This window comes from Gallus gallus, chromosome Z (genome assembly GCF_016699485.2).
Source record: "Gallus gallus isolate bGalGal1 chromosome Z, bGalGal1.mat.broiler.GRCg7b, whole genome shotgun sequence".
NCBI lineage: Eukaryota > Metazoa > Chordata > Aves > Galliformes > Phasianidae > Gallus > Gallus gallus.
In genome coordinates, this window is record NC_052572.1 from 1,525,706 (window position 1) to 1,550,725 (window position 25,020).

Sequence of the window (25,020 nt, forward strand, 5' to 3'; positions counted from 1 at the left end):
GAGCTGTCCTATAAACTCTGTCCAGAATTTGTTGATTCTTTGTTAGTTGGGTGTAGAAATGAGTCCGTGTTGGCAATCCAGAGGGAAAGCATGCAGAATGAGAATGCAGCAAGCTGTGTTTGCAGCAGCAGTGCGTGGTGGTGCAGTGACTCCTTCCCTGGCTCCTTCCCAACCTCGTTAATGTTACCTGCTGTGCAGAGCAGTGTTAATGGAGCCTTGGAGTGCTGCACACGTCAGGAACAGGTTGCCCAAGGAGGCTGTGTATGCCCCATCCCTGCAGGCATTCAAGGCCAGGCTGGATGTGGCTCTGGGCAGCCTGGGCTGCTGGTTGGCGACCCTGCACACAGCAGGGGGTTGGAACTGGATGAGCATTGTAGTCCTTTTCAACCCAGGCCATTCTATGAGTCTATGATTCCCTCATATTAGTAACAGGAAGTAAATTTTGCATTTGTATGATGAGGTTTTTCTATTTCTTTTTCGTGTCCTCCTCAGTCAGCGCTCTGCAGTGGACCAAATGAAGCCCAATATTTAGATTCCTCTTTGATTTATCCTCGATTTACATGGCAAATAGAAAGCAGCTGTCTGCTTAAGCATTAATTCTCGAAACTCTTGGGCCCCTCCAGCGTCATCTGGAAATAATGCAGCTTGTAAAACGCAGCTAAGAAGAAAAAGCAATGTTTGTTTTATGTGGGGTGAATGACTTCAGTTGGGGTCCTTCTAATGCGGCCATTAAGAGGGTTATTAAAAAGCACAGTTACCAAAGTGCTTTCAAGAAAAAGGATTTTTCTGTAACTCGTATCTTGTTATTACAGTTGATTATCTTCAAAGCTGGGAGTACTTCAGAAATAATCCTTCGTTTTAGGTTCTTTAGCAGGGAACCAAACTAATCTCCTTCCTGTACACGGGGGGATGTTGAAAGGTTTCCCTACTTCCTTCCCTCCTTGGGAAGAAGTAGACTTGTATGGGAGAGGTCTCCATTTTTATCTCAGGAATTTGGGATTGCTGAAGAGCAGTTAAATCAGGTCTGTGAGCTGCAGGCTTGGCTCTCATAAACATAACAAAACAAATCCCCAGTCTCTGTGTTTTCCGTGTGTAGTTACGTTACAGTGGATGAAAGCTGGTAGTGCCATAGAGCCAAAGAATGAGGCGAGCCTCATAGTCAGTGTGTGCAGTGGAGCAACCAAAGCAAAATCGGTGTTCTAGAAGTGCATTATATTAATAACTGTAGGCTAAAACCTTCTGTCCACAATGTGTGTCTACCATTGTGTTGCCATATAACTCCTGTTCTGACACTGACCAAGCCAACCATTGCACGTAAGAGTTTGGTATTCCAGGTGAGGCCCCGTCTCGTGTTGCAGACTTTTTTTGACAAAGGATGATGTGAAATAAAGGAGTGATTTCAGCCTATCCAGCACATGGCACACATTAATTTTTTAGCTACCTAAAGAAGCAGTTTAATGCAGAACCCCACCAGCAGCCACAAGTGATCTCCCAGTGACTGTGTGCTACTGCAAAGAAATTGAACGTCTTCCCTGGGATCATCTGATAACTTCAGTAATGATGCAGAAATGAAACTAAACCCACTTCCAAATAAACTGGTCAGTTGTAATGGAGTTAGCGTGATGCAATTAACGTTGTTCAGCTGGTAGTCTGTGAAAATACTGCCTTCTGGTAACTGTTATGAACAGACAAAACGAGTATGACTTGTTGAGCTGTAGAATTGGGCACAATGGGAAACTTTTAGCAAACTGAATTAAGACTCTTAATTGAGATGTGTCCGTATTTCATCAATACTGAAAAAGAAAAGCTAAGTCACTTCTTTTCTCCTAACTCCAAAGCCACCCAGTTCTCACCAATGGCACTGCCCAAGTCTCTTCAATGCCAGTTTTGTCTCTATTTTCTCAATTATTGTATGTCGTTAGGTAACTTCATGAGGCTTTTGTTTGTTTGTTTGCATTAGTCACAGAATCACAGAATGGGCCGGGTTGGAAGGGACCTGAAGGATCATGAATCTCCAACCCCCCCGCCACAGGCAGGGCCACCAACCTCCCCATTTCATACCAGCCCAGGCTGCCCAGGGCCCCATCCAACCTGGCCTTGAACACCTCCAGGGATGGACGGGGCATCCACAGCCTCTCTGGGCAGCTGTTCCAGCACCTCACCACTCTCATAGGAAAGAACTTCCCCGGATATCCAACCTCAGCCTTCCCCATCAACGTGCATAGTTAAGGGACTGAACAGTTTCATCTTGGTTTATGTATGTGGATTTTTTTGTTGGCTACTTTAACAGGCTTCTAATACAATTGGACAAGAAAATGTTTTTTAGGCTGCTGTTGAGGTGTGATACCTTGTAAGCCAGTACCCCATCACAGTGTTTTTGGGTGTGGGTTCCAGCAGTTCAGGCTGTACTGAGTAAGAAGGCAATCCTCTTTTGTACCAACTTACCTTCTTTTTGATCACTCTGAGTTAGTGGCTCATGGGCAAAAGTGGCACTTTCCATATCAGGTTATTCTTGGGTATACCTGTCCCCACTCTATTACTGAGCCAGAGGCTATAAATACATTTTCTAAATATTAGTCATACCCTCCGTCAAATGAAGTACATTTAATTTAAAGAATACTTCTCCTACCTAATTCCCCTATTTTTATACCATCAAAAATAGTCATTTCAGAATAGTCTGAAATCACCAACCGAACCCAAATCTAAAGCAAGCTCTTGTACTAATTGCAAATTTCTGCAGTTCTGTCTCAATTCTTTGTCAGTTCTTTTCTTAAAACGAATTGGAAACTTTTCTGTGAAGAAAGCTGCATAAATTATCCTTAAGCAGAGAGAACAAACTGCCTTGAAATCCTGTGCTGGACATGCTAGTGAAGTTCAGTCTGATTAAACTTCTTCATATTAGTAGGAACAACTATTATTTTTTACGGTTTATTCATTACTGTATCTTTTTGATAATGTGTTTGAAGGATCTGGGGGCAAATACATTGCTCTTTGCTGATGCAAAAAGATGTTGTTGGTTCCTTGTTTGGAGTTCCACACTAGTATCTGCTATTGGGTTACGTGCACAGATGGCGTTAAATGTTACTTAATACTTAGGACCTCTCAGCACCTGGGAAAATGAGGATGAACACTGCTATGTGTGTTGCTTTGAGAATGTTCAGTGTTGCAGCAGCATCTTACAGTCATCTGATTAAAAAATCTTTCATTGTTCATATCTATGAGATGAGAACAAAATTGGAAGAAGTGGGAAGAACCTCTAGGTAAAGTTCTGGGGCATTGCTGCTGTGTTGCAGCAAAGGGTACGAATGATAGTACTTGTGTATTTGAACTCAGAATAAACATTTTGGAAAAGGCCACTTCAATGAGCACTCATAAAACAGAAGACAGCGTGGGCTGCCCAGGGAGTGGTGGACCCCCCATCCCTGGAGGTGTTCCAGAACCGTGGAGATGTGGCACTTGGGGACGTGGTCAGTGGGCATGGTGGGGTGGGTTGGGGATCTTGGAAGTCTTTTCCAATCCCAATTCTGTGACTCTATGACCATAGCTAAAGGCATTGCTAGAGTTTGGATTAGAAATGGAAGAGCACTGTTCCAGGGTCCCTTCATCCCTCCCAGGATGGAGGAGTAGAATTCTGTGCGCTGATTTTCCACGGTGCATCTGTTTGTGTCGCATCTGGACTGAGGATGCAGCACAAGCTGTGGGTCCAATATCTCACCCTTAAAAAAGAAAGACCTCACGAGCCTTTCTGTAAATACCACTTAACTCCCGTGTAAGGCAACATTTGGTCTGTTCAGAGAGATGGAGAATTTTGATAAGCTTGGATGAAAAGCAGTAACTACTAGTCTTCAGAACGTCTTTATCTTTTATTTTCATTTATCATCATTGATACGGTCTTTAGGTGGCTTTCCTGCTGCCAGTAAGTGGAGGAGGAAACGTTGGGAGCAGACCTAGGGATGGCCTCATCCATGTGGGTAATGCATGTGGGTAATTCACACGCATGGGTTGTGCAGAGCTTTTCAGGAGGAGCTGCAATTTGCAGTGTTGGCTTTGTCAAACATCCACCAACGAACAGAGAAATGGAGTGCAGTGGCTCTCCAAATCATCTTTGGAAAGAGCACAGTTTATTTTTGTGGCTTCGATGTATTTCAGCAGTGTTGTAAACCAAATGTTTAGTGCTTCTCCAGCAAGGTTTTGATTGAAAAATGTAATGCTTAAAAACCAGAGGTATGTTTCCATATGTTACAAACATCCCAGTGATTATGTTTTTAAATATTCGGCCTTGTAAAGGGCAGGAAATGGACACAGAAGGAAATCTGCTCAAAGCCTTTCAGGCTGTTCAGTACGAAATGCTCGTTGGAATTATTTTATGTTAGCTTTTTTCTATGCGAGACACCGGTGAAGCACTACAACTTTTTGATGTTTCGCTTCCTATTTCCATCCACTTTTCTTCTTATTTTATGGGCATACATCTGGAGTAACCATTCAGTTTTTGTTTGGTTATTGTTGCTTTAAAAAATAATGAAAAAAGTCAATTTATTTAAAACAATCTCATCAACTGCAAATGTGTCTGTCCTCTGTCTAGCTGAGGGCTTGGTGTTAATATTACCTTTAATGTCACACTATTTAATTGCTAAGGGACCAAATGATGGTGTGAGGGAAAGTAGAATTCTTTGGAAGGAATTAGTCAATGACATTGAAAGATGGTGTTGGTATGAAGTGAAGAAGAATACAGAAATTGGACAGGAAGTAACAATTGTTAACATGATATGGAAGGTAAAAATGCAGCACTTTAAAGACTGTGTGATTAGAGTTGCACAAATTTGTAATTAAATTGCATATTAACACATGCATCCATTGGGATAAAAGAAGACCTATGTTTACACTCATTATTGTGGTGTCTGCCTTTGGAGAATTTAACTCTGCAACTTTAATTTTAAAGCAACAACAGGAGGTTGATTCATTGTTGTTGTTGCTTAATTGACGTAAGTGCTTTTTTTTTCCCCCTAACTTTTTAATGGCAAAGAAATGTAAAAAACAAAAAAGCTGATATTCATTCCACATCAGCCTTCTGCCAGTGAAATACCAAACATCAAGCCGCTTCAGGGAAACATCTTTTAAAATGTTCATAAAGAGGAAAGGCTTTGAAAGAAGACCTTCATTCAGTCATGCTGTATTCTGATCCCCTGCTCTGCTGGGAGATGTATGTGATTGCAGTGCTTTTCCCCAAAGTGGAGAGGTGAATGATTTTTGTTATTGCCATTCAGATGCGTTACTAGAATGTGGTGGAGGTAGGTACAGTTCTTGTACCTACTTAGGCTTGACCCAAAGTGGAGTGTGCTGTGAGCTGCCACTGAAGTATAGGACATCTCCAAAGACACGGTGTTCTGCCTCATTTTTCTTGAAATAACACTGGTACATAGTGTACAGGGTCTGCTGCACTTGAGCATTTGTGTGCATGATTACCCAAACACTTGATCTTAAAGAATTGATTTGCTAATAAAAAGAACCAACTGTCCTATTCCGGAGGGCAAAACCCAACCATCCTATTATGTGGAACAAAACCCAACCATCCAGTTCCATAGAATAAAACCAAACCATCCTGTTCTGTAGAACAAGAACAAACCATCCGATAACCAACCATTCGATAACAAAACCCAACCTTCCCATTCTATAGAACAAAACCCAACCATCCCATTCTATAGGACAACCAGCCATCCTATTCTGTAGAACAGAAACAAACATTCTTATTCTATGGAGCAAAACCCAACCATCCTATTCTATAGAACAAGAACCAACCTAAAGAAAAGTCTTCAAATTACCCACCAGCAGCTCATTCACAGCACTGGTAGAGAAACTGGGGACATATGCATTGCAGAGAAAACCAAAAGCTGGCATCTGAAGGAAGAGTTGCAGGTTTTTCCATTAAGTGAGTCTTTGTCTCCTATCTTATCCATGTCTGTTGCTACTGTGCATAACAAACCAGGCTACACAAAATTCAATTTTGTCCCAAAATAGAAGAGTCTTCATAAATATTTCAGGAAATTGTATTTTGCTGGACAATGCATTTTTTTCCCCCATATTTCTATTATGATTGCTTTGCTTCAGCATCTGAAAAATGTCATCTGTTGATTATATTTTGGTTTTTAAATTGGTACCTGTGTGCGCAAACTGCTAGAATTACGTTCTGTGGGTTTTAGCTTTTCCCAGTCTCAGTTGTAAGGTCCATTTTTCAGTATTGATGCTGTGGCTGCTGTGTGCTTGCAGACCATGAGCAGGAAGCTGAGCACTGCTCATCAGCTCCTGTGTGATCAGAATTGGTGCAGGGCCCGTATCCCACGTCCAGGGGAATGCTCTTTGACAATGAGATGGAATGTGGTAAAAGCAACATTTAACACAGAATCATAGACTCATTAAGGTTGGAAGAAAACTCTGAAGATCACCAAGTCCAACCATCAGCCCACCCCCAACACACCCACTAACCATGTTCTGTGTTCCTTTTAATATGATCAGTTTCTCGCATCTTTATTACACATTTTCAAAGTATTTGCTGATGGTGACTTAGTCTGAGTGCAGTATGTATGTGAAGTAGTCTCATCAATGATGGACTACTCTTCCAACTGCTTAAGTTGTCCCCAGTCTTGAAACGGTTTGGGCATGTTGGGTCTCAGTGTTATTAGGGACCTGAAATTTGTGTTGTGCACTTCTTCACGCTTAGGGAAGTACAGCATACAAAGAGCAGTGCACCATCATCACAAGTTATAAGTGCCTTTTCCATAGCAATTCCACCCTGAAGGCAAAAAGGCAGAGGTCTTGGGCTGCTGGCTGCAGTGTGAGTTATCAGGCAGAATAGTGAGCAGTTTTCCAACTGGATTACTGTGAAAACTTGGTGCAGTCCGTGGTTATTTTTGTGTATTCCATCGTCTCAGTCAAGTTTCTGCTCATAAGCAGAGTCAGAATTGCTCAGAGTGGTACTTTGGGAGGAGCACAACTGCCATATGTAGAAGGCAGTGATGGTTTTTCAATGTCATAGCAAAGGTGCTGAACCATAGCATTTAATCAGCAAGGAACCAGTGCAGAAATTCTAAATTTGGCTTCTGTGCAGTTGACAGCTCCAGTGAGGGGCTGATATTTGTTTGGTTTGTTTTTATGCTTTCTCAATTAAATTAGACACCAAAGAGAGGTCTGTGGCAGGGAGTGATTTTCTTGAATGACAGCGATGGGCTCATTAGAAACACACTCTTAGATGTATGTGTTGCAGTGAGTGCCGTAGTTGTTACTGGCTAATATATTAGCAAGGGGGAAGGATATAGTTGATATTATAGGATACAGTCAGAGATGATGCATAAACAAAGAGACTGCAAGGATCTGGTGGATGTACTGCATTCCTGCAGCTGCTATACTGTACAGAGGAGGGTTTGGGAGGTGTGAAGGAAAAATGTGAAAGCTGTTGGGTTGGAGTTGTTAATTGGTCTTTGCTGCCTTTTTCCAAGATGTTATGTTTTTCTGTCTTCTTCCTGGTAGAAATAAGGGCTTCTGTACTTCAGCTCCATATCACATAGGGTAATAACACAAAAAATGTGGGTGTTCCTTTTTGGAGAATCACTCGCTTCCAAGAGGTTCGTCAGTAGTCACCTTCAAGGAGCAAGCTTTTGGGTCTAGGGAGTTCATTAAGTAAAGCTTACATATTAAATGCAAAGACATGAGACTTGATATGAACATTACATAAGACCTGCCATGCAATTTAAAGAACAAATTAGGAAGTGTCGGAGTTTCAGTGCACGTAGCAGTAGTTATTGCATAAAACCTCCCAACAGCTCTCCTGGTGATAATTTACAGCTACGCTGGATGTGGAGAGCTGGAATAAGAAACTTTTTCATCTGAGTAACTTCTTTAAAGTCCATGAACTCTGCTCAGGATAGACAGGTTCTGTTAATTAAAGCCTGTATCACAATTATCTGCCTGCCCTCGGATGGTGGAGGTGGGGTTTCACGTGAAACTCGTCCTTTCTTGTTCTACCAGTCAAGCTAAACAGCATCTTCACATACCTCTAGGGAATACTGAATGGTAGGATCACAGAATCATGAAGGCTGGAGAAGACTTCCAGGATCACCAGGTCCAATCCCAACCCATCCCCAACCCCAACCCATCCCCAACCCCAACCCATCCCCACGTAGCCCAATAACTGTGTCCCCTCATCTGCTTCATTTCAAGGAGAAGTAGAAGATTTTTAGGGAGACCGTTTCCTTTCAGTAGCAAGAAGACTGCCTTATTTCAAGTGTGGTTTGAGAACAATACAGATTCACAAGTTTAACTTGAATTTTCTGCAGTATGGATATCATCATTGCCATCTTTCCCAGTGATGGTTGCCTCCCAGGTTTTACAGGACCTTATAATTTGTCATTTTGGCACCTGCAAACCACTGGAGAAGGAAGCTTTCCAACCCTTGGCTTTCCAGCATGGAATTCAGCACTGGGATTAGATGGGAGGTTCCCAAAAATGGAGTTTGGAATCAGAAGCCCAGATGCTGGGCTGGGATGAAATGCTAGAAAGCAGGACTATCTATAGTTGGCCAGCATAAAACACCTTCTGCAGTTGCCCCACTGAATCCCAGTCCAAGAAAAATGCCCAAGTCTGAGTCTCTCCATCACTTCAGTGCCATGTCATAATTTAGGGTCTGTATGAGTGCTTGGTCTTTCCTTTGAAAGCAAAGAAGGCTTACTAACTGAATAGCTTAGGAAAAACAGCGTTCTAGCCCAATGTCTGGAAACTTCTGATTGACTTGGGAGCCTGCTTTACTGGGGATCAATTACAGTATTTCAAAGTGAAGAGTTTTAGCACTGGGATTCGAAGAGCAAGTGCACGAAAGGAAGAAGAGGTGAGGAAGTAGCCAGGTGATGAGCAGTGGGCTGGCTACAGACTGCCCATAAAGGAGTCAGAACCACGAAATTGCGTGGGGTGCTCTTATAAAAGACTTGCAGAGGTACCTGCATGTCCTCAGAAACAGCTTGCTGCTTTCCTGCTGCAAATGGGATGGCTAGACGAAATTGAGTTCAGTTTTGAGGATTAATTCCATGCAAGCCCTAAGTTTTCTCTCAGTACCAAACTTTCCCACCATTTAACATTATGGACAAAAGTTGCCTTGGTTTGACATAAACGAACCAAGACTGTAGTGCTGCTTATATAAGCCACTAAAATGGAGAGGACAGAATCTCATTTAAACTATTACGTGTGTTGTCATGGAACTGAAGAAGGGCCATTCACTGTAAGGCTGCAACCTTCATTCCATCTTTTCTCTCTGTATTCTCTCATTGATGTGGCAGCATTGCCTCAAGCAGTCCACTGAATCCAACCTGAATGCCACATGGACAGCCCTCCTTTTTTCTCCTAAGAACGGTTAGCACTGAGAAGCTGGAGAGTTGCATTTGTATTCTCTGGAATCAGGGCATCATTACCTCTTTATTGTATTTCGGTAAGGACAGCAGTGATACTTCAGGATGCTCCAGCTCTCCCCAGGGGTTGCCTTAACTTTGTGCTTCCAATCTGTGCATTTCTTGTTAGTGTTTATCAAACTCACATTTTTGGGTATGGCTTTTTTGGGGGGGGGGGGTTGTTGGGTTTTTGTTTTGTTTTGTTTTGTTTTGTTTTGCAGATTACATTCTCATTTCTGCCCTCATTGTGTTTCCCTCTGTGTTCTGTCAGCCTGTTTCCAGGCTGCCGTTGTCACTTGTTTGTTCCTTTTTGCTCTAACAAAGAGATGCAGGCAGCCCAGAACTGGACCTGGCTCATCTTTATCTGGGATGGGGATATAATGGGGACGTAACAGCATGGTGGGAAGAGTAATCCAGAGCCACAGCCATTAGTGAGACTGCTCTCGACCTGTGGCTGCTGCCTTGTTCCACGTGCAGCCAGAACACATGCAAGCTTCTGGCTCCTTCTGTTGGAAAATGGGGATATTTGCAAGAAGTGATTACATGTAATTTCTACCCATAAGAGGAAACACGGGGGGTTGTCTGTGGTTACCTACAGTAATGGCAGCGCTGTGCCTGCATCTCTTTCCCATTCTTTTGAAGGTTTCCATCTCAGATGGAAATGTACGTTTCTTTTGAGCTTCCAGCTCAGAAAGTCATCAGCCAGCCTTTGGCTTCCACGTTTCTTGTAATGATGGACATAATTATCTCTATGAGCATAAACAAAACAAACTGGGGCGACTTGTACTCATTGCTCCTAATGGAGGCATCATCCTGAGAGCTGTTTGTTAAAGGAATACTGCAATTATTTGCAATGTGAATGGCACACTGAATTTGCCAATGATAAGCAATGGGAAAGCACCACTACTTCTAACTGCTGCTTAATAGGTAGAAACTCATCTACCTGCCTTCTCCAACATCAATATCTGGCTTTTCCTTTAGCATCCTCTGCAGTCCAAAAGCAATATTCCTGCAGGGTTGTCGTGCTGATGCCTCGGCCGTCCACGTTCTGCGTTTCAGCTGTGCTCAGCAGCTCTGGGAGTCAATCTGCAGGGCGATAAACTTCTTTTCTCTCCGTGAGCAAGATGTTTTTGTAACCTTCTTTCTATCTGTCCCGGTACCTCGTCTGCCTGTGGAGGTGTCGTTCCCTGATACTGCAGACGCAGAGCAGCAAACACAGGCAGCATTTATCTGCCCTTACAGCACTGTCTCATCTCCATTGTCTCATCCTGTCTTTCCGCTTGTTTTCGCCTGTTTTGAAAACTTGTAAGCCTTTGCAAATTCTCCCATAATCACCAAGGAGAGCAGTGTGCACCTCTCCAGATAACAGACGAGGGATGCTGAGACTCCGTCCCATGTCTGCCTTTTTGGAGCTCATTCTTATCAAGTCCCATTCCTTGTCTAAGGTGCTCTTAGACCAGAAGGACGGCTGTTCAACAGCTGGACAGCTTTGAGTGACCTTACACCCACCAAAATAAAGCCTTCAGTGAAGGGAAGCATCCTCTTAACTTTAACGTCTGGTTTCACGTGCTTGTGGGGCACCTGTGCCACAATGGTGGGAGAGTTTCTCTTTTCGTGTGATCCCAACCTGGTGATTTTGGGAAGCATCCCTGCTTTGTGTTTCCATCGTGTAGGGGAGGTACATGGGGTTTTAGGGTTTGTACACCTCCTGTGTGTTTTAGGATAGTATCTCAGTCACTGGGTCAACCTGCTGCACTGAAAAGTGAGTTAAGGCACTGCTCAGAGCTTCTAAAAAGCCACCATAACATACCATATTGTGAAATAAATCCAAGTCGATGGGCAGATACCACTCGACCTGTGAGTTAAGCAGATCTTGGTGTTTCTTCAGATGCCTGCTGAAGCAGCTGTTCCAGGTTTTGTCCAGTGCTTTGTATTATTTGCAGTTCATGGCATCTAAGTGGGATGCTGTTTCACAGCACTCAAACTAGAATGCTACAGAGGACCCACCTGAGTTCTGAACTGCTTCACTCAAAGGAGAATGCAATCCCATGGACAGGTGAAGTAGCTGCAGTGATTGGGTTGTGAGGGTTTCTGCCAGTACTGTTAGTGTCAGCACAACAGTAATTCCAGTGGCTGAGGCTGAGTCCTGAAAAAAGAGGTCCTCACATTCAGTAAGGAATCTGTAAGCTCCACAGTTAGACAGAAATCACTGCTGAACGATTTTCAAAGTGGGTATAGAGGGGACTGGTTGGAGTTTGACTTAATGACTGCAGAGGTTTTTTCCAATCCTGATGGCTCTGTGAGTCCAACAGAAATCTGTCACAGGTATGGCATTACCAGGTATTTGAGTGCCTTCTGATAACTCAGAAATTGACTGCTTTGCAGGCAGTAAGAGTAGATGCCCATGGTTTCAGTGCTCCTACCACGCAGAAAAACTCAACTGTCGGTGTCATTCACACTCCTGCCAGACCTGTGGGGTCTCACAGCCTGTTGTTTGATGTGGTGCCTGAGAGGGACCAAACATAAAATGTGTTGATATAAATGTGTGATGATATGTTGGAAGACCAAGTCTGCTTAACCCTCAATGAATTTGGTTACGATATTTGCTCATTGGGATGAGCCAGTGGCTTCTGTTGAGAGATACAAGCTGTGAGGCTGAACACTGCGTTTCAGATAAAATTTTGGTGATTTCAGGAATAAACAGATCTCTTTGCTCAGACATGCTGGATTAGCTCACCACTGAGACACTGACCAGCCAATAGCTCTGTTAGTAATAGTCACTTATTACCCAATGTGTTTTACAGTGGAAAAGGCCACACTCACCTTTATTCCTTTCTTGCAGGCACAAGACCTGAATGTGATTGAGGAGGTGATCCGGATGATGCTGGAGATCATCAACTCCTGCCTGACCAACTCCCTCCACCACAACCCCAACCTGGTGTACGCGCTGCTCTACAAGCGTGATCTGTTCGAGCAGTTCCGGACCCACCCCTCCTTCCAGGACATCATGCAGAACATAGACCTGGTGGGTGATCCCTTACTTCAAGGCTGCATATGCTTCTTTATTTGATCTTTTTATTCTTTTGGGAGGTGGGAAGTACCCGTCTTCTCTACACTGATTCATATCTCTAAATTGGAGAGAAATGGGTTTGAAGGCTGGACTATTCGGAGGATAGAGAGTTGTTTGGATGGTCACAGCCAGAGGGTTGTGGTCAGTGGCTCTACATCCAGGTGGGTGCAGTGATGAGTGGTGTCCCTCAGGGGTCTGTCTGGAACTGGTGCTTTTCAACATCTTATACAGTGACACAGAGGATGGGATGGAGTGCAGTGTCAGCAGTTTGCAGATGGCACCAAGCTGAGTGGTGCAGATGACACAACAGAAGGAAGGGATGTGATCCAGAGGGACCTGGACAGGCTTGAAAAGCAGGCCCACATGAGATTCAACAAGGCCAAGTGCAGGGTGCTGGGTCAGGGCAGTCCCAGACGTGTACAGACAGGGAGAAGAACTCACCATGAGCAGCCCCATGGAGAAGGATCTGGGAGTTTTAAACTAAAAGAGGGAAGATTTAGGTCAGATGTGAGGAGGAAATTCCTCACTCAGGGCAGTTGAGGCCCTGGCTCTGCTGCCCGAAGAGCTGTGGGTGCCCCATCCCTGTAGGTGTTGTAGGCCATATGGGGCCCTGGACAGCCTGACCTGTTGGGGGCAGCCAGCCTATAGCAGGGGTGGGTCTGGGGGACTTCAGGCTCCCTTCAACCCAACCATTCTGTGGTTCTATGATCATTAAGGTCCCTTTCAACCCAACCATTGCGTGATTCTATGACAGATAGGTATCTATTCTGCTTGTCCAGAAGCAGGCAAACCATGGTGGCCTGGCCCTTCTGCCTGCCAGCTTCATGCCTCCCACAGAAAGCAGCGTGTCCTTTCCTTTGTTACAGTTAAATGTAGGTTTTCCTCAGCAATTTAAACAGTTCCTCCCCAGAAGTATTTAGTACTGGGTTACAGCATAACGCCAGTTACATTCTAAAGCTATTTGAAGCCTTCCAAGGGAGCACACTGCGTTTTTAAATAGTTCCTTTGTTACAGAACTGAGGAGGTAAAAAAAACAAAGATTTTCTTAAAAATACACCTGTCACCAGTTGGCAAGTGCTGAGAGCTCTCAGGCTTGCAGATCTGAATAAGAGATGGCATTCAGCTGACTCCTCTTCCACCCTGCCATGTCCTCTGGTTCATACAGGATGGTAGTCACGCTGGGTGCCTCTGCATATAGTGGCAGTAAGCAAATGCCTATTCTGGGTTGTCTCGTCTATCACTCATCCTTTGCTTTTCTCCTAAGCCATGTCTCGTTGCGGTGCTGTGCTATCGGGGCTAGAAAGAACTCGATATGGAGCTCCAGTTCCGTTTTGTCTGAAGAAGAAAGACAAATAAAGATTAGAGATACGTATTGTTATTGAAGGGGATGTTTTTACTTTTAGTCTGAACATCAAAAGCAGCAGCTCAGAATTCTGTGAAATGGTAACGTGCTGTGCAGACACTGGGAGCTCTCTGGGCTATAACATCTGTGACTCTAAAGCACAGAAATCCCTAAAACATGGTCAAATTGGAGCATTTGGCTTCCTAAAATAGGAACCACCAGATTTCAGGTAGCATCTGCAAGCTTCCTTCACTTTTTACGTGTACATTTGATGATTGTGTTTTATCCTTCAGATTAAAGCCTAACGCTAATTTTTGCCTTTGTTGTGGTAGAGCAGAACCTTCACATCTGAGCTCAGCAATCTTCCTACCCCATTGCTTTTTGCAAGAGCTAGCAACCAACAGCACTGCAGTCCATCCCTGTCTGTAAGGATGCAAACCCTGCTGCGTCAGCCAGGGGAAGGGGATTCTCAACTTACTCAACCATGGCAACCAGGGCCAAGCAGAAGGTCAAGCCTATATTTTCCCTTGAATAATTGCTGTGTTTCTGTTGTATAAAACAGAACCAAAACGCTCCCTGTTGTATAAAACAGAACCAAAACCCTCCCTGTTCCACTCGGTTGTTGTTTCATGGTTTATAGAGAAAGCTGCTCTTGAGATCCAGCTGCCCAAAAAGAGGGCTAGGACTTCAGAATCACAGGAGAGGACCAACAAACCCGAATCCCAAAGTAGTCATGCCATCAGCTGCCTTTGTTTTGTGAGCAGCAGCTGAGCTAGGAGGTGTAATTAGGGTAATGGATTCTGGCTCCAGCTGCCAGTTGCTGCAGAACAAAGAGATTTTGCAGCCTAATACACTTCTCGCCCTTCTACTAGAGAGAATTAGCAGAGATTACTCGGTCTGATGAGGCTGTAATTTGGACACTTGTGGGCACTGCCACTTTGCAGAGAAGGTTACAAGTCAGGAAACCTAACAGCAGTGTGTGCAGAGAGTGGGTACTGTGTACAGCTCCAACCCGGGGGCCAAGGGCAGTGCAAAATGGCTCCAACCATCCTATGGGACCCTGTAAGGACCTGAGGGATTTAAGCTTTGCCCCATATCCGTCATTCAGATCTCCTCCTCTAGAAGAGGGGATGGGGTTCCCAAAGTGTGCTCCTCTGCAATGAAAGGAGCTTTGAAAGTGAAGGTTTCTCATGTCCCCAGTGGAGAACTGCTGGTGGGATGTTGGCTGCTGGTGTGATGTACTGGGCTTGGAGAGGGATGAAAGTTGGTCTGACACAACTGTGGGGCACTAACAAGGAGCAGCTGGGACACAAAAGGAGGGCTGAGGGGGTGCCTGGGGAAAATCAGCTTGGCCTCATCAGGGAGAAATGCAGGAGAGCACTGAGAGGGAGTGTTTGGGTCCTTGATCCTGGGATTTGTGTCCTGCTGGGGGAGGTACACAAGGATGGCTCATGTGGGGAGAAGGGCAGCTTGGTGGGCTCGCTTTTTTTTCCCAGTTGCTGTGTATTTGGATGCTACAAAATCACCAAGTGAGTCCTGTAGACCCTTGAAGTTGTACTAAGACATTTAATGGTCGTTCTTGAGCCCTCTGTTGAGTAGCCATTGTAAATACAGGGATTTTACTTTAATACTTGAAAACTAGAGTAAATTTCTAGTCCAAATGACAAAAAGTCAACAAGAATGCCTTGGAAGTCCCGCGTGCATGAGAGGGGCAAGAGACAAAGAAAGCTGAAGTGTATGCAGTGTTTGAAGACCTTATTTGACTAGTTCAGCTGAATGTGTTAAACAGTGAATTCATCTGCCCCCTGAGAAAGCCTGCAGAGCACTGACAGTTGGGCCAATGTCTCATCCACGGAGCATACCTAATGATGCCTCAACAATAATGTACTGCTTTAAGAAGCGCAGAGACATCGATCTAGGGAAAGAAGACAAAAGCTTTGTGTGCACGTTGATTCAGAGATCCCTTCCATTTGCTGACATGCTCTGATTCTCCATCACAGGTGATCAGTTTCTTCAGCTCCCGCTTGGAGCACGCCGGAGCTGAGCTGTCGGTGGAGCGCGTTCTGGAGATCATCAAGCAGGGAGCAGTGGCTTTGCCCAAGGACAGGCTCAGGGTAAGTGCTCAGCTCATCAGTTAATGCACGCTACTCCAGTTAATGACATACACACACTTGTACCTGTGACACTGGGACGTCAGTAGCAGTGGGTGAGGGACTCTGTGGTTGGTCATGATATGTGTGTGGTTTAATTATATGGCTGGTCTGTGCTGAACGTTTGGGTGAGTTTTTTTGATCAGTCCTTAAATTGAAGTGCGGAGGAAATAGGATTTGCTGAGGCTGAGATTTTCTTCATCGTATCTGTTACGTGCGGTCTCACCTCTCTGCCCATTCAGATGTAACCAGGCTGCCATCATCCTCGTCTTTACTGGCACATTCTTTCCCTGCTGCTCCACATCTCCACGTAGGTCTCTATTAAATGGTACGAAGATGAATTCTGGCGTTTCAGTCTTGGGTTCTGGATAAACCAGCCCACTGGACATCAGTTCAGGGCTGGCAGGTCTGGTCAGCACAGCGGTGAGCTGTGTGTAATCCTGAACAGAGCCTCAGATCCAGGAGGGATTCATTGCCTTGATGGGTTTTGTGAGGCTGAAATCCATGGGCTGTGTGGTGCTTAAACACTGCGATAACAAAATCTGTGCAAGTAGGTAAGGAAGTAAATGGAAGCAATATGGTGTTTTGCTGTTTGTTGTTTTTTTTTTAACACAAACAACAGTGTTCGCTTCTCCACTGTGCCAGGAGTGTTTTAAATACTTCCTAATCTCTGCAGAGCCGTTTCTGTTCTTACTCCGTGATAAGAGAGCAGGAGCATCTTCTCAAGCCTCATATTTTTTTTGTGGTAACTTCAGGAAAATGCCATCTGACAGGAGGTGCAGAGTACACGTGGCCACTGGCAATGGTGGTAATTAGTTTATACCTTGGTAATCCTGAAACACCCTGTGGGAATTGTCCAGCTGGCTGCATGCATGAGGGCTTTCCTGCAGCTCCCAGCATCCTTGGGATGGCACGTGCAGCAACTCAGCCAGGCTGAGTTACTTTGGAAGAAACGGGCTGCTTTTCTGTGACAGTGTTTTCATATGTGCAGATAATTAAAAGCTCTTTTGTTATGAGACTGCAATGACTGCTGACAGAGCCATCAGTAAATGAGTTTGTTGCTTAGGAAAGAAGAACGCACTTTCATGTTGGGCCACATTTTATAGAAGTGTTGTTTCAGGAGTGAAATCCCCTCAAGTTTACATTGTGTGCACCAGTGGTTTGGTCTTTCATTGGTTGCTTTCCTGCCTGGAGAAAGCTGGTGACACCGACCTGCATCTGTAATTGCTGCACTGATTTGTAGAGGCACAAATCCCCTTTCTTTCTAATGACTTTGCTATTGAATAGCACTCAGTTCCCCTCTACAGACATCACATGGTAAGTCTTTGTGCCATCTGCCTTTCTCTTGTAGGGGTCTTCCAAGTCTCACCGTTTCTCAGGTCTTCCCACTGCAGTCTCTGAGGTTTCTAGGGGAAGCTCTTCCAAAGCCTGACAAAACCGCAGGGAGATCAGACTAAAGATAGAGTTGCACAATAGTGCTGGCAGCTCCGAGGAATTTCAGCAGCTAAATAGAGGAGAAAGCTTTAATCCTCGTGTCTGTAATGACACTCTGGGCATGTCTGGATGGGTGGAGAAGCCCTACCCACATTGGCTCAATGCACAATGGGCTCAGTGAGCTCCCACGTGTGAGCTGGAGGCTGTCTTGCTGCGTGGACCAACCAACAGTGCCTGCTGAAGGACGTTTTTCCAAGACACCTTTGGGCATGGCCAGCTCAGGGAAGTGGATTCTGGAGCTGGCTGCTATCAAGACAACTTCAGGAATGTGTGGAGGAATGATGGGTTGCATTGGGGTTGACATGACCCACGTGGATTTACAGAGTGCAAAGTGATAGAGTTTAGTCCTCAGAATTTTTGGATCAGCTTTTCAGTTAATTGCTAAGTAATTTTCAAGCCACTGCTACTTTTTCACAGAATCACAGAACGTCCCAAGTTGGAAGAAACCCACAGGGATCACTGAGTCCAACCCCTGGCTCTGCACAGCACCACCTGGACTCAAGCCCTATGGCTCACAGCACTGTGCAAATGCTTCATGAGCCCTGGCAGCTGTAGGGCGCAAGGGAGCTTAAGGACCCTGAGGGGCTGTAGGGCCATGAGGGGCTGTTAGGATTATGTGGGAGCTGCAGGCCACCATGAGACCTCCCCTCAAAGCAAGGGACCTTGGCCATTGCTCACACTCCTTACTCTCAGACCCTTCCCCATCTCCCTTTGGGTGCTGAAGTGCTCTAAAGGAGTGGTGTTTCTGCATGTTTGATTCTATGTCTGGATTGGACTCGATGATCTCTGCGGTCATCTTAGTGGTCTTTTCCAGCTTTGACAGTTCTATGATTCTGCTGCTTCCTAGGAATTGCCATCTTCAACTTCAGCTCTTTGGAGGAGGTGCTGGAGGCCCTGATTTGGGAAAACAGGGAGTGAAGCAGCATTTTAACTCCCTTGCTTCTCTGCAACCCAAACAATGGTAGTTCTTCTTATGTATGAGTACACAATATATGCACAGATAAACATAGCGAATGTTTTCCTGCCGCTTATCTTGGCTTCTGTTGAGGAAGTGAGCATTCAGGAGGCGTTCAGATCTGGAGTCAGTCGCTCAGGCGATGGTTCCAACATGAATAAAGGTAACCTAAAAATAACTGCACTCACCACCGTGATCCCAATCTGACTAATGGAGCTTATCAGTGTGATGGCACACCCCAGTGCTCCTTTCCCTGTGGGAAACACCGTGTGATGTAAGGGACATGTGTGTTAGCAGCGGGTCATGTATGTGGGCCTGTGCCTGCAAACAGTTGTTGGGAAATGAGGGACCCAGCTCCTTTTCCCTTCAGTCCTGGAGCAAACACGACTGCCGTAAAAGACAAACAATGTAATTAACGTTATTTTAAGCTTTTAGCACTGTGCTGTGGAAGGCAAGGAAAGTCCAAGCTGGGTAATGAACCTTTTAGAAGATTTCTCCATAAACACAGAGATAAAGGGCAGGTGCTGAAATCAAGAGCTGCTCGTTTCTCCTTGGTCTGTAGGAGGAGATAAATGGAGTTGATGTGGCTGGGACAGAGCAGCAGCCGTGGTTTGGAGATAGGACTGTCTCCTCGCAGATGAGCAGCCGCATCCCAGGCTCCCTGCTTTATTGCAGAGCCTATTAAAGGCAATTTAGAGATCACAGTGATAGGTGAAAATTGGTCTCCTTTATTTTTATTTTGTAAAGTTCTCAGGCTACCTTTCCTCCCTTTGGTGCACTGTGTGCGCTTTCAGTGTGAGAGAAGCACAGCGGTGCCTGCAGCCCGTGCGTTATCTCGGGGTTTCAAGGGTGCAGCCAGCAGATAGCTGCTCTTCTACAGCACATGGGAACGCTTGTCTGCAATGCCAGCTGCTGGCTGGAGGCTGACATTTGGGTTCATGGACTGATTGCACTCGGGAGGCCACATTTTCACAGAAGAGAACTTCCCACCAGCTGTACTGGTTTGAGCGGAGACCTCGTGGCCATGACTGTATCTGAGATGCTTTTGGCTTTTTCCCTGCTTCCTAGAATTGCAGAATTGTTAAGGTTGGAAAAGACCTCCAATATCACCAAGTCCAACCACCAACCCACCTCTTCTCTCTCTGTGTCGGTTGGTACTTTTGTCACAGCTGTGCACGCTGTTGTATGTTCCTGATGCTACCAGCCTTGCCATCGTGCTGTCAGCCCACACCTTTTTGCCATGTTACAAAATCTGCTATTTATTGAAGTGCCTCCTCCTTTCACAGCGTTAAAATTTCACAGAATAATTAAAAGGAGCACAGGTAAATGCCTTCAGTCTGAGCAGAACAAACTTTGCACTACGTGCTAAAAGCTTTCCTCATAGGCTTCCCTTTCTGTTAGCAGTGTACTTCCAACTCCTTCAACTTCTGTTTGTTTTGTGGAGAAGAAATCCCTAATCATCATGGCACCACTGAGCAAAAAATCAGTACATTGTCATGGGAGTTCTGTTTCCAGAGTCATAGAATCATAGAATGGCCTGGGTAGAAAAGGACCACAGTGCTCATGTAGTTCCAACCCCCTGCTATGTGCAGGGTCGCCAACCAGCAGCCCAGGCTGCCCAGAGCCACATCCAGCCTGGCCTTGAATGCCTGCAGGGATGGGGCATCCACAGCCTCCTTGGGCAACCTGTTCAGTGCGTCACCACCCTCTGGGTGAAAATCTTCCTCCTAAGTCCTGATGTCCTTGGTGCCCAGTGAGTGTTTTTTGGCCAGGATAGGATGTTTGGTTCATAGTCACAGAATCATAGAATCGTTGAGGTTGGAGAAGACCACTGAGATCACCAAGTCCAAACCCAACCCACCCCCACTGTGCCCACTCATAGAATCATAGAACCTTGGAGACATGGTGGGGACGGGTTGATGGTTGGGCTAGATGACCTGAGCGGTCTTTTCCAACTTCAGTGATTCTGTGATTCTAAGATTCCAGGAGAAAAAGATCTAGGATATTTTTATGGGCCTTGTGGTCAGAAAATAGCTGGTGAAGCTGTCAGCGCTCAGCTGGCTCTGGCTGATCTTACGTGGGGATTAATGACCTGCATGTCTGAATGGGCAAGCCTTGGTGCAGGTGCTCTCCTGTCTGTGCAAACCCAGCTGCTGAACCTGCTGAGAATGAGTTGGAACTGAGCTTTATAATGAGTACATCCAGGAAGGGGTTAATACTGTTTAATTCTCTGTAGTTTAATGGTGCAAGCCTGTGTGCAGGCAAGATCTAACTTATATGGAAAATATAAATGAAAATTGTGTTTATTATAGTGGTTAAAGGTGACATAATTCAGTGTATGGGAGTTCTTGGTTGTGCGCTGAGAAGAAAGATAACACAGCAGCCAGGGTCTGTAATCCCAGAGGGGAACCAGAACACACCTCTTTGAGGTTGTAGTGCAGCAATGAAATGTCACAGTCAATTCGAAGCATAAAATGTGGTCATAGAATGACTGAGGTTGGAAAAGCCCTCCCAGATCCCCAAGCCCAACCCCAGCTCAGCCCCACCGTGCCCACTGACCACGTCCTGAAGTTCCACATCTCTGTGGTTCTTGAACATCTCCGGGGATGGAATGCTAACAGAACTGCAGAAGTGCCCCTCATATAAGACTGGAGGAATCTGTTAGCTCAGAAGCTCTAAGGAAAGTGAAATAAACTATACCACAGTTCTTTGAAGTGAAGTCCAGCTTCATTTCCATGTTCTTCAGTTCCATGGCTGTTCCATTCATAAACAGCCATGGAATGTCATCCTGCTGTACTCGAGATGTTTGAGTTGTTGGCATGGTCTGGTACTGCTGGTGAGTCACCTATGAAGCGCATTTATTTATTTTTACAAGTTGGTTTTAATTTTTTTTTCTTTTTAAGTAAAAACAAACCAGAACCTTTCACTCAGGTACCGTTGCGGGGGTGTTTGCTTGGATTTGGGATCTCACACACATCGAGATGTGGTTTTCTTTGCTGTGATGTCAGCCAAGTCCCCTATGGCATAAGGACGTGGTTACAGCTCAGTGCACGGTTGGTTTGGATATTGTGTGGCCTGACACCAGCACTGTGCACCGTGGCATTCTCAACCTCTGCTTGGTGCTCCCAAAGAGATTTCTGCAGCTCAGTCACTGATGCTGTATTTGTGCGTTACTCTCAGGGCTGCTCACAAGGGGATGTGCTCCCACCTCTCCCCACGTGTCTTCTGAGCGTGAGAATTATGCAGTATCACAGTCTTAAATTATTCTTACAGCATGAAGGGGAAGGGACCAAAAATCCCCACCGCTCCGATTTTCAAATAGAAATTCTCCTGAGAACCCAAACAACGTCACTTTGCTTTTACACAGCAGCCCTCCGTCAGGGCTGGAATCAAACCCAGCTTTTTTAACTTGAAGCAACTTCAGCTTACTGCAGTGGTTATAAACTCTTCCATGGGGGTGGAGAAAAATAAACAGTAACTTTGGCACAGTTGACGAGAACAAGTTAAAAAACAGCTATTTTATTGTGCCTGTCTGCCTGGCGCACAGCTAGGAACGTACTAATGCTTTTCTGACACCTCCCCATTGAAGAGTAATACAAACATCACTGCAGCGTCAGCAGACGAAAATATGCTCTTGGATCTCTGATTTTTTTTTTAAGTGTTTCTCATGTAGTATCAGTTTCTTGCTGTAAATGAGCCAAAATCTCTTCCAGCAGAAAACAGTCATCGTGCTTTCAACTTGGAGAGAGCACTACATAAAACCTTTCTTTATAGATGGAGAATAGATGGAAGTTCAGCCTTGGTTTCTTCCTCGTCCCTATTCCTCGTCGTATCCCAGCGCCTCAAGAGATCCGTGTGAAAAGGAGTGGGCTCACTGGCGAGTTTGCTTTTTGGCTTCGGTGGTCCCGAGGTTTCAAGTCACATCTTTGTGCTGGTGAGATGCCAGCAGGTGTGCAGTGAGCACGGCCAGGTGCCTACAGCCCGTGTACCCAATGGTGGGGAGCACTGAGGTTCATACTGACCGATGGTTATCGGGTGGGCAGAAGGGCTGTGCTCCTCTTTTCTCCATCCCCCTCCTTTCTCCAATCCCATGCTGCTGTTTTTAGTGGTTGAAGTGGACCGAGAGAAGAGCTGAAGGAGCAGAAGAGGTGGCAGTAAGTGCTGTTGGCTGGTCGCTTATGGACCTGAAGGACCTGGAGGATTGGTTGCCCACACCAGGTGGGCTCCCATCTTGAAATGGGTGATAAAATGTCAGCTATTCAGAGAGTAATTCCTCCTGTGTATCTCACAAAGAGGGGTAGTGCACAGGCACTGGCTGCCCAGGGCGGAGGGGGAGTCCCTGCCCTTGGAGGTGTCCAGGAACCATGGAGATGGGGTGCGTGGGGATGTGGTCAGTGGGCATGGTGGGGATGGGCTGATTTGGGCCTGGAGATCTTGGAGGACTTCTCCAGCCTTCATGATTCTATGATCATACTTTCCAAGGTGGTGGTACTGTTGCTATGAAAAAGCTCTGACAGTACAAGTGCTGCTCTTCCATGTCCTCTTCAGGTTTTGTCATTGCTTCTCTCATGCTGAGCCTGTAGTTTGCAGTAAATACCATGAGCAGAACATGGGCTCCTGGGTTTTGTTTGCTCACATCTCAGACCTTGGTGTGCCTGGAGCCCTGCTCTGCAGCTCTTCCAAGGCCATGCACCTTGCTTACAGACCTGGGTAGATAGTTTGCACAAAGAGTGTAATTTTTCTATGCTTTCAGCTTCTGCTTTTCAGTCTGCGTCTTAAGCACCAAGGGTGCTTTCTCCCTGACACCGTGACATGTTAGTGCTGCTGTCACTAATCCATTGCAGACACTGCTGTTATCAGCCTGCAGCCGCTTGAGCAGTCACCCAGGACTGTTGTAATGAGGGTCCTGCAGTTATTATTTGAGCTATTTTTCTCCTTTATCTTCCCTTCGGGGGTCATCAGAATGGCAGTGTTGTTTTTTTTTTTTCTTACAGGCTCCAACTTGAAACTTTTGAAAGTTCCTCTTCTCTGTGTGTCGAGCTGCTTGAATTCCCCATAAAAGTGCTGGAGCTGTGAATCAATTTGTAGTGATAGAACAGCGTGCAAACACTCACCTTAGCTGTGTGTCAAAGGGTGGCATGTGGATATAGCAGAAAGCCACAGCTGAGCTGCACTGATTTGTCACTTAGCAGTGTCAGAACTGACTGCAGCTAATGGCTGAGCACCCGGCAGCTCCCAAACCTCTGGCTGACTTTCCCCACGGATGGGGACTGTGCCTTGATCAGGAAATGAAGTTGGTTGCAGGGTGTCTCAGGCTGCCAAACCTCATGAGGAAATCGGGGCTGTTCCCACCCTTGGAGCAGGCAGAGCAGTTAACCCTCTCTGCTCGTTGGCTGCCTCGTCGCTCTTGCTAAGGAGCTGCCAGATCCTTTCTGACCTGTGAACATTTCTGCAATTGCTGACACATGTTCTCCCCCTATGAATGCAGCACCAGGGCAGTGGAAGAGATAATTGACTTAGAAGTCCCATCTGGCTTGTGCTCGTTGGGTAGGGGTCACCCAGCTGCTGCTTCCCAGCTCCTGTGTTGATGCCATTACCTTCCAGTTTTCAGCCAGTTTCAAAGGAAAAGTGCACATTTGAAAGCTGTAAGCTGTTTTCAGGATTTTTAAATGCAAGGTGATGTGTGCAGTGGCTGTTCCTGTATCACCTGAATCCCTGCAGTGATGCATTGCAGCGGGACATGGCTATTGTAAACTTTTGGTGTGTCCTAATGAAACCAATAGATGTCACCTCCTCCATACAAAATTAATAAGCCCAGAGGTAAAGCAGGGTGCACATCTGGTCATTATTATGTCTGGAAGTGACTGCTGTAGCAGGTAGTACAGCTTGACTTCATTTCATCATTTCTCATATAAGGATTCTGTACGTAGAACTGTTGCAGTGCTATCAGAGCTCTCCTTCCTTTTTGGTCAAGGCCAAAGAGTGGCATCCATGGGCACCAACACAGATGCACTCTTGCTTTACACGTGGAAACATCAGCCAACCTGTCACGGTCCCAAAACCACCACTGTTACCAAGATCCAAGCAGTTGAACACAGTTCCTTTCTTCAGCCCTCGCACAAGATCTTCATTTTTGTTAATGCCAACAGGATGTGGCACTTGAAGACGTGGTCAGTGGGAATGGTGGGGACGGCTTGGGGCTGGACTTGTGGTCTTGGAGGTCTTTTATTACCTTAATGATGTGATGATTGTTAGGAATGAGTGGCTGGAAACAGACTAATTTAGGGTACTAGCTCATCACAGCAATTTGAATGCAAATAGAATGTAGGAAATGGTCACATGCAAGGTTTTCAGCAGCACTGATAAGTTTTTCATGGCCGTCAGCACTATGGTAGCAGATTTATTTTTGTTTAACCCAATATTTTACATATTTTGATTGCCTTCTTGCCATCTTACTGAGGCCTCAGCATATCTCACTGGAACCCAGAATAGCAAAGATTGTCCATTGAGAACCGGGGAATGCACAACGCGAGGTAGCCTGGGAGGTGCTGCGTTGGGTGAGTGAGAGGAGCAGCAGTGAT

The 25,020-nt window shown here is 45.5% G+C and overlaps 1 protein-coding gene across 10 annotated transcripts in view; it reads left to right on the plus strand.

The window, feature by feature from the left end:
- The window catches only part of DYM (dymeclin), a 147,622-nt gene that overhangs the window by 109,125 nt on the left and 13,477 nt on the right, over window positions 1-25,020 (plus strand). For all 10 annotated transcript variants that reach the window (XM_046905308.1, XM_046905311.1, XM_040655494.2 and 7 more), the window contains 2 exons: window positions 12,271-12,453; window positions 15,841-15,954. In XM_046905308.1, the coding sequence (XP_046761264.1) occupies window positions 12,271-12,453; window positions 15,841-15,954 (297 nt within the window). The remainder of the gene's footprint in view (window positions 1-12,270; window positions 12,454-15,840; window positions 15,955-25,020) is intronic.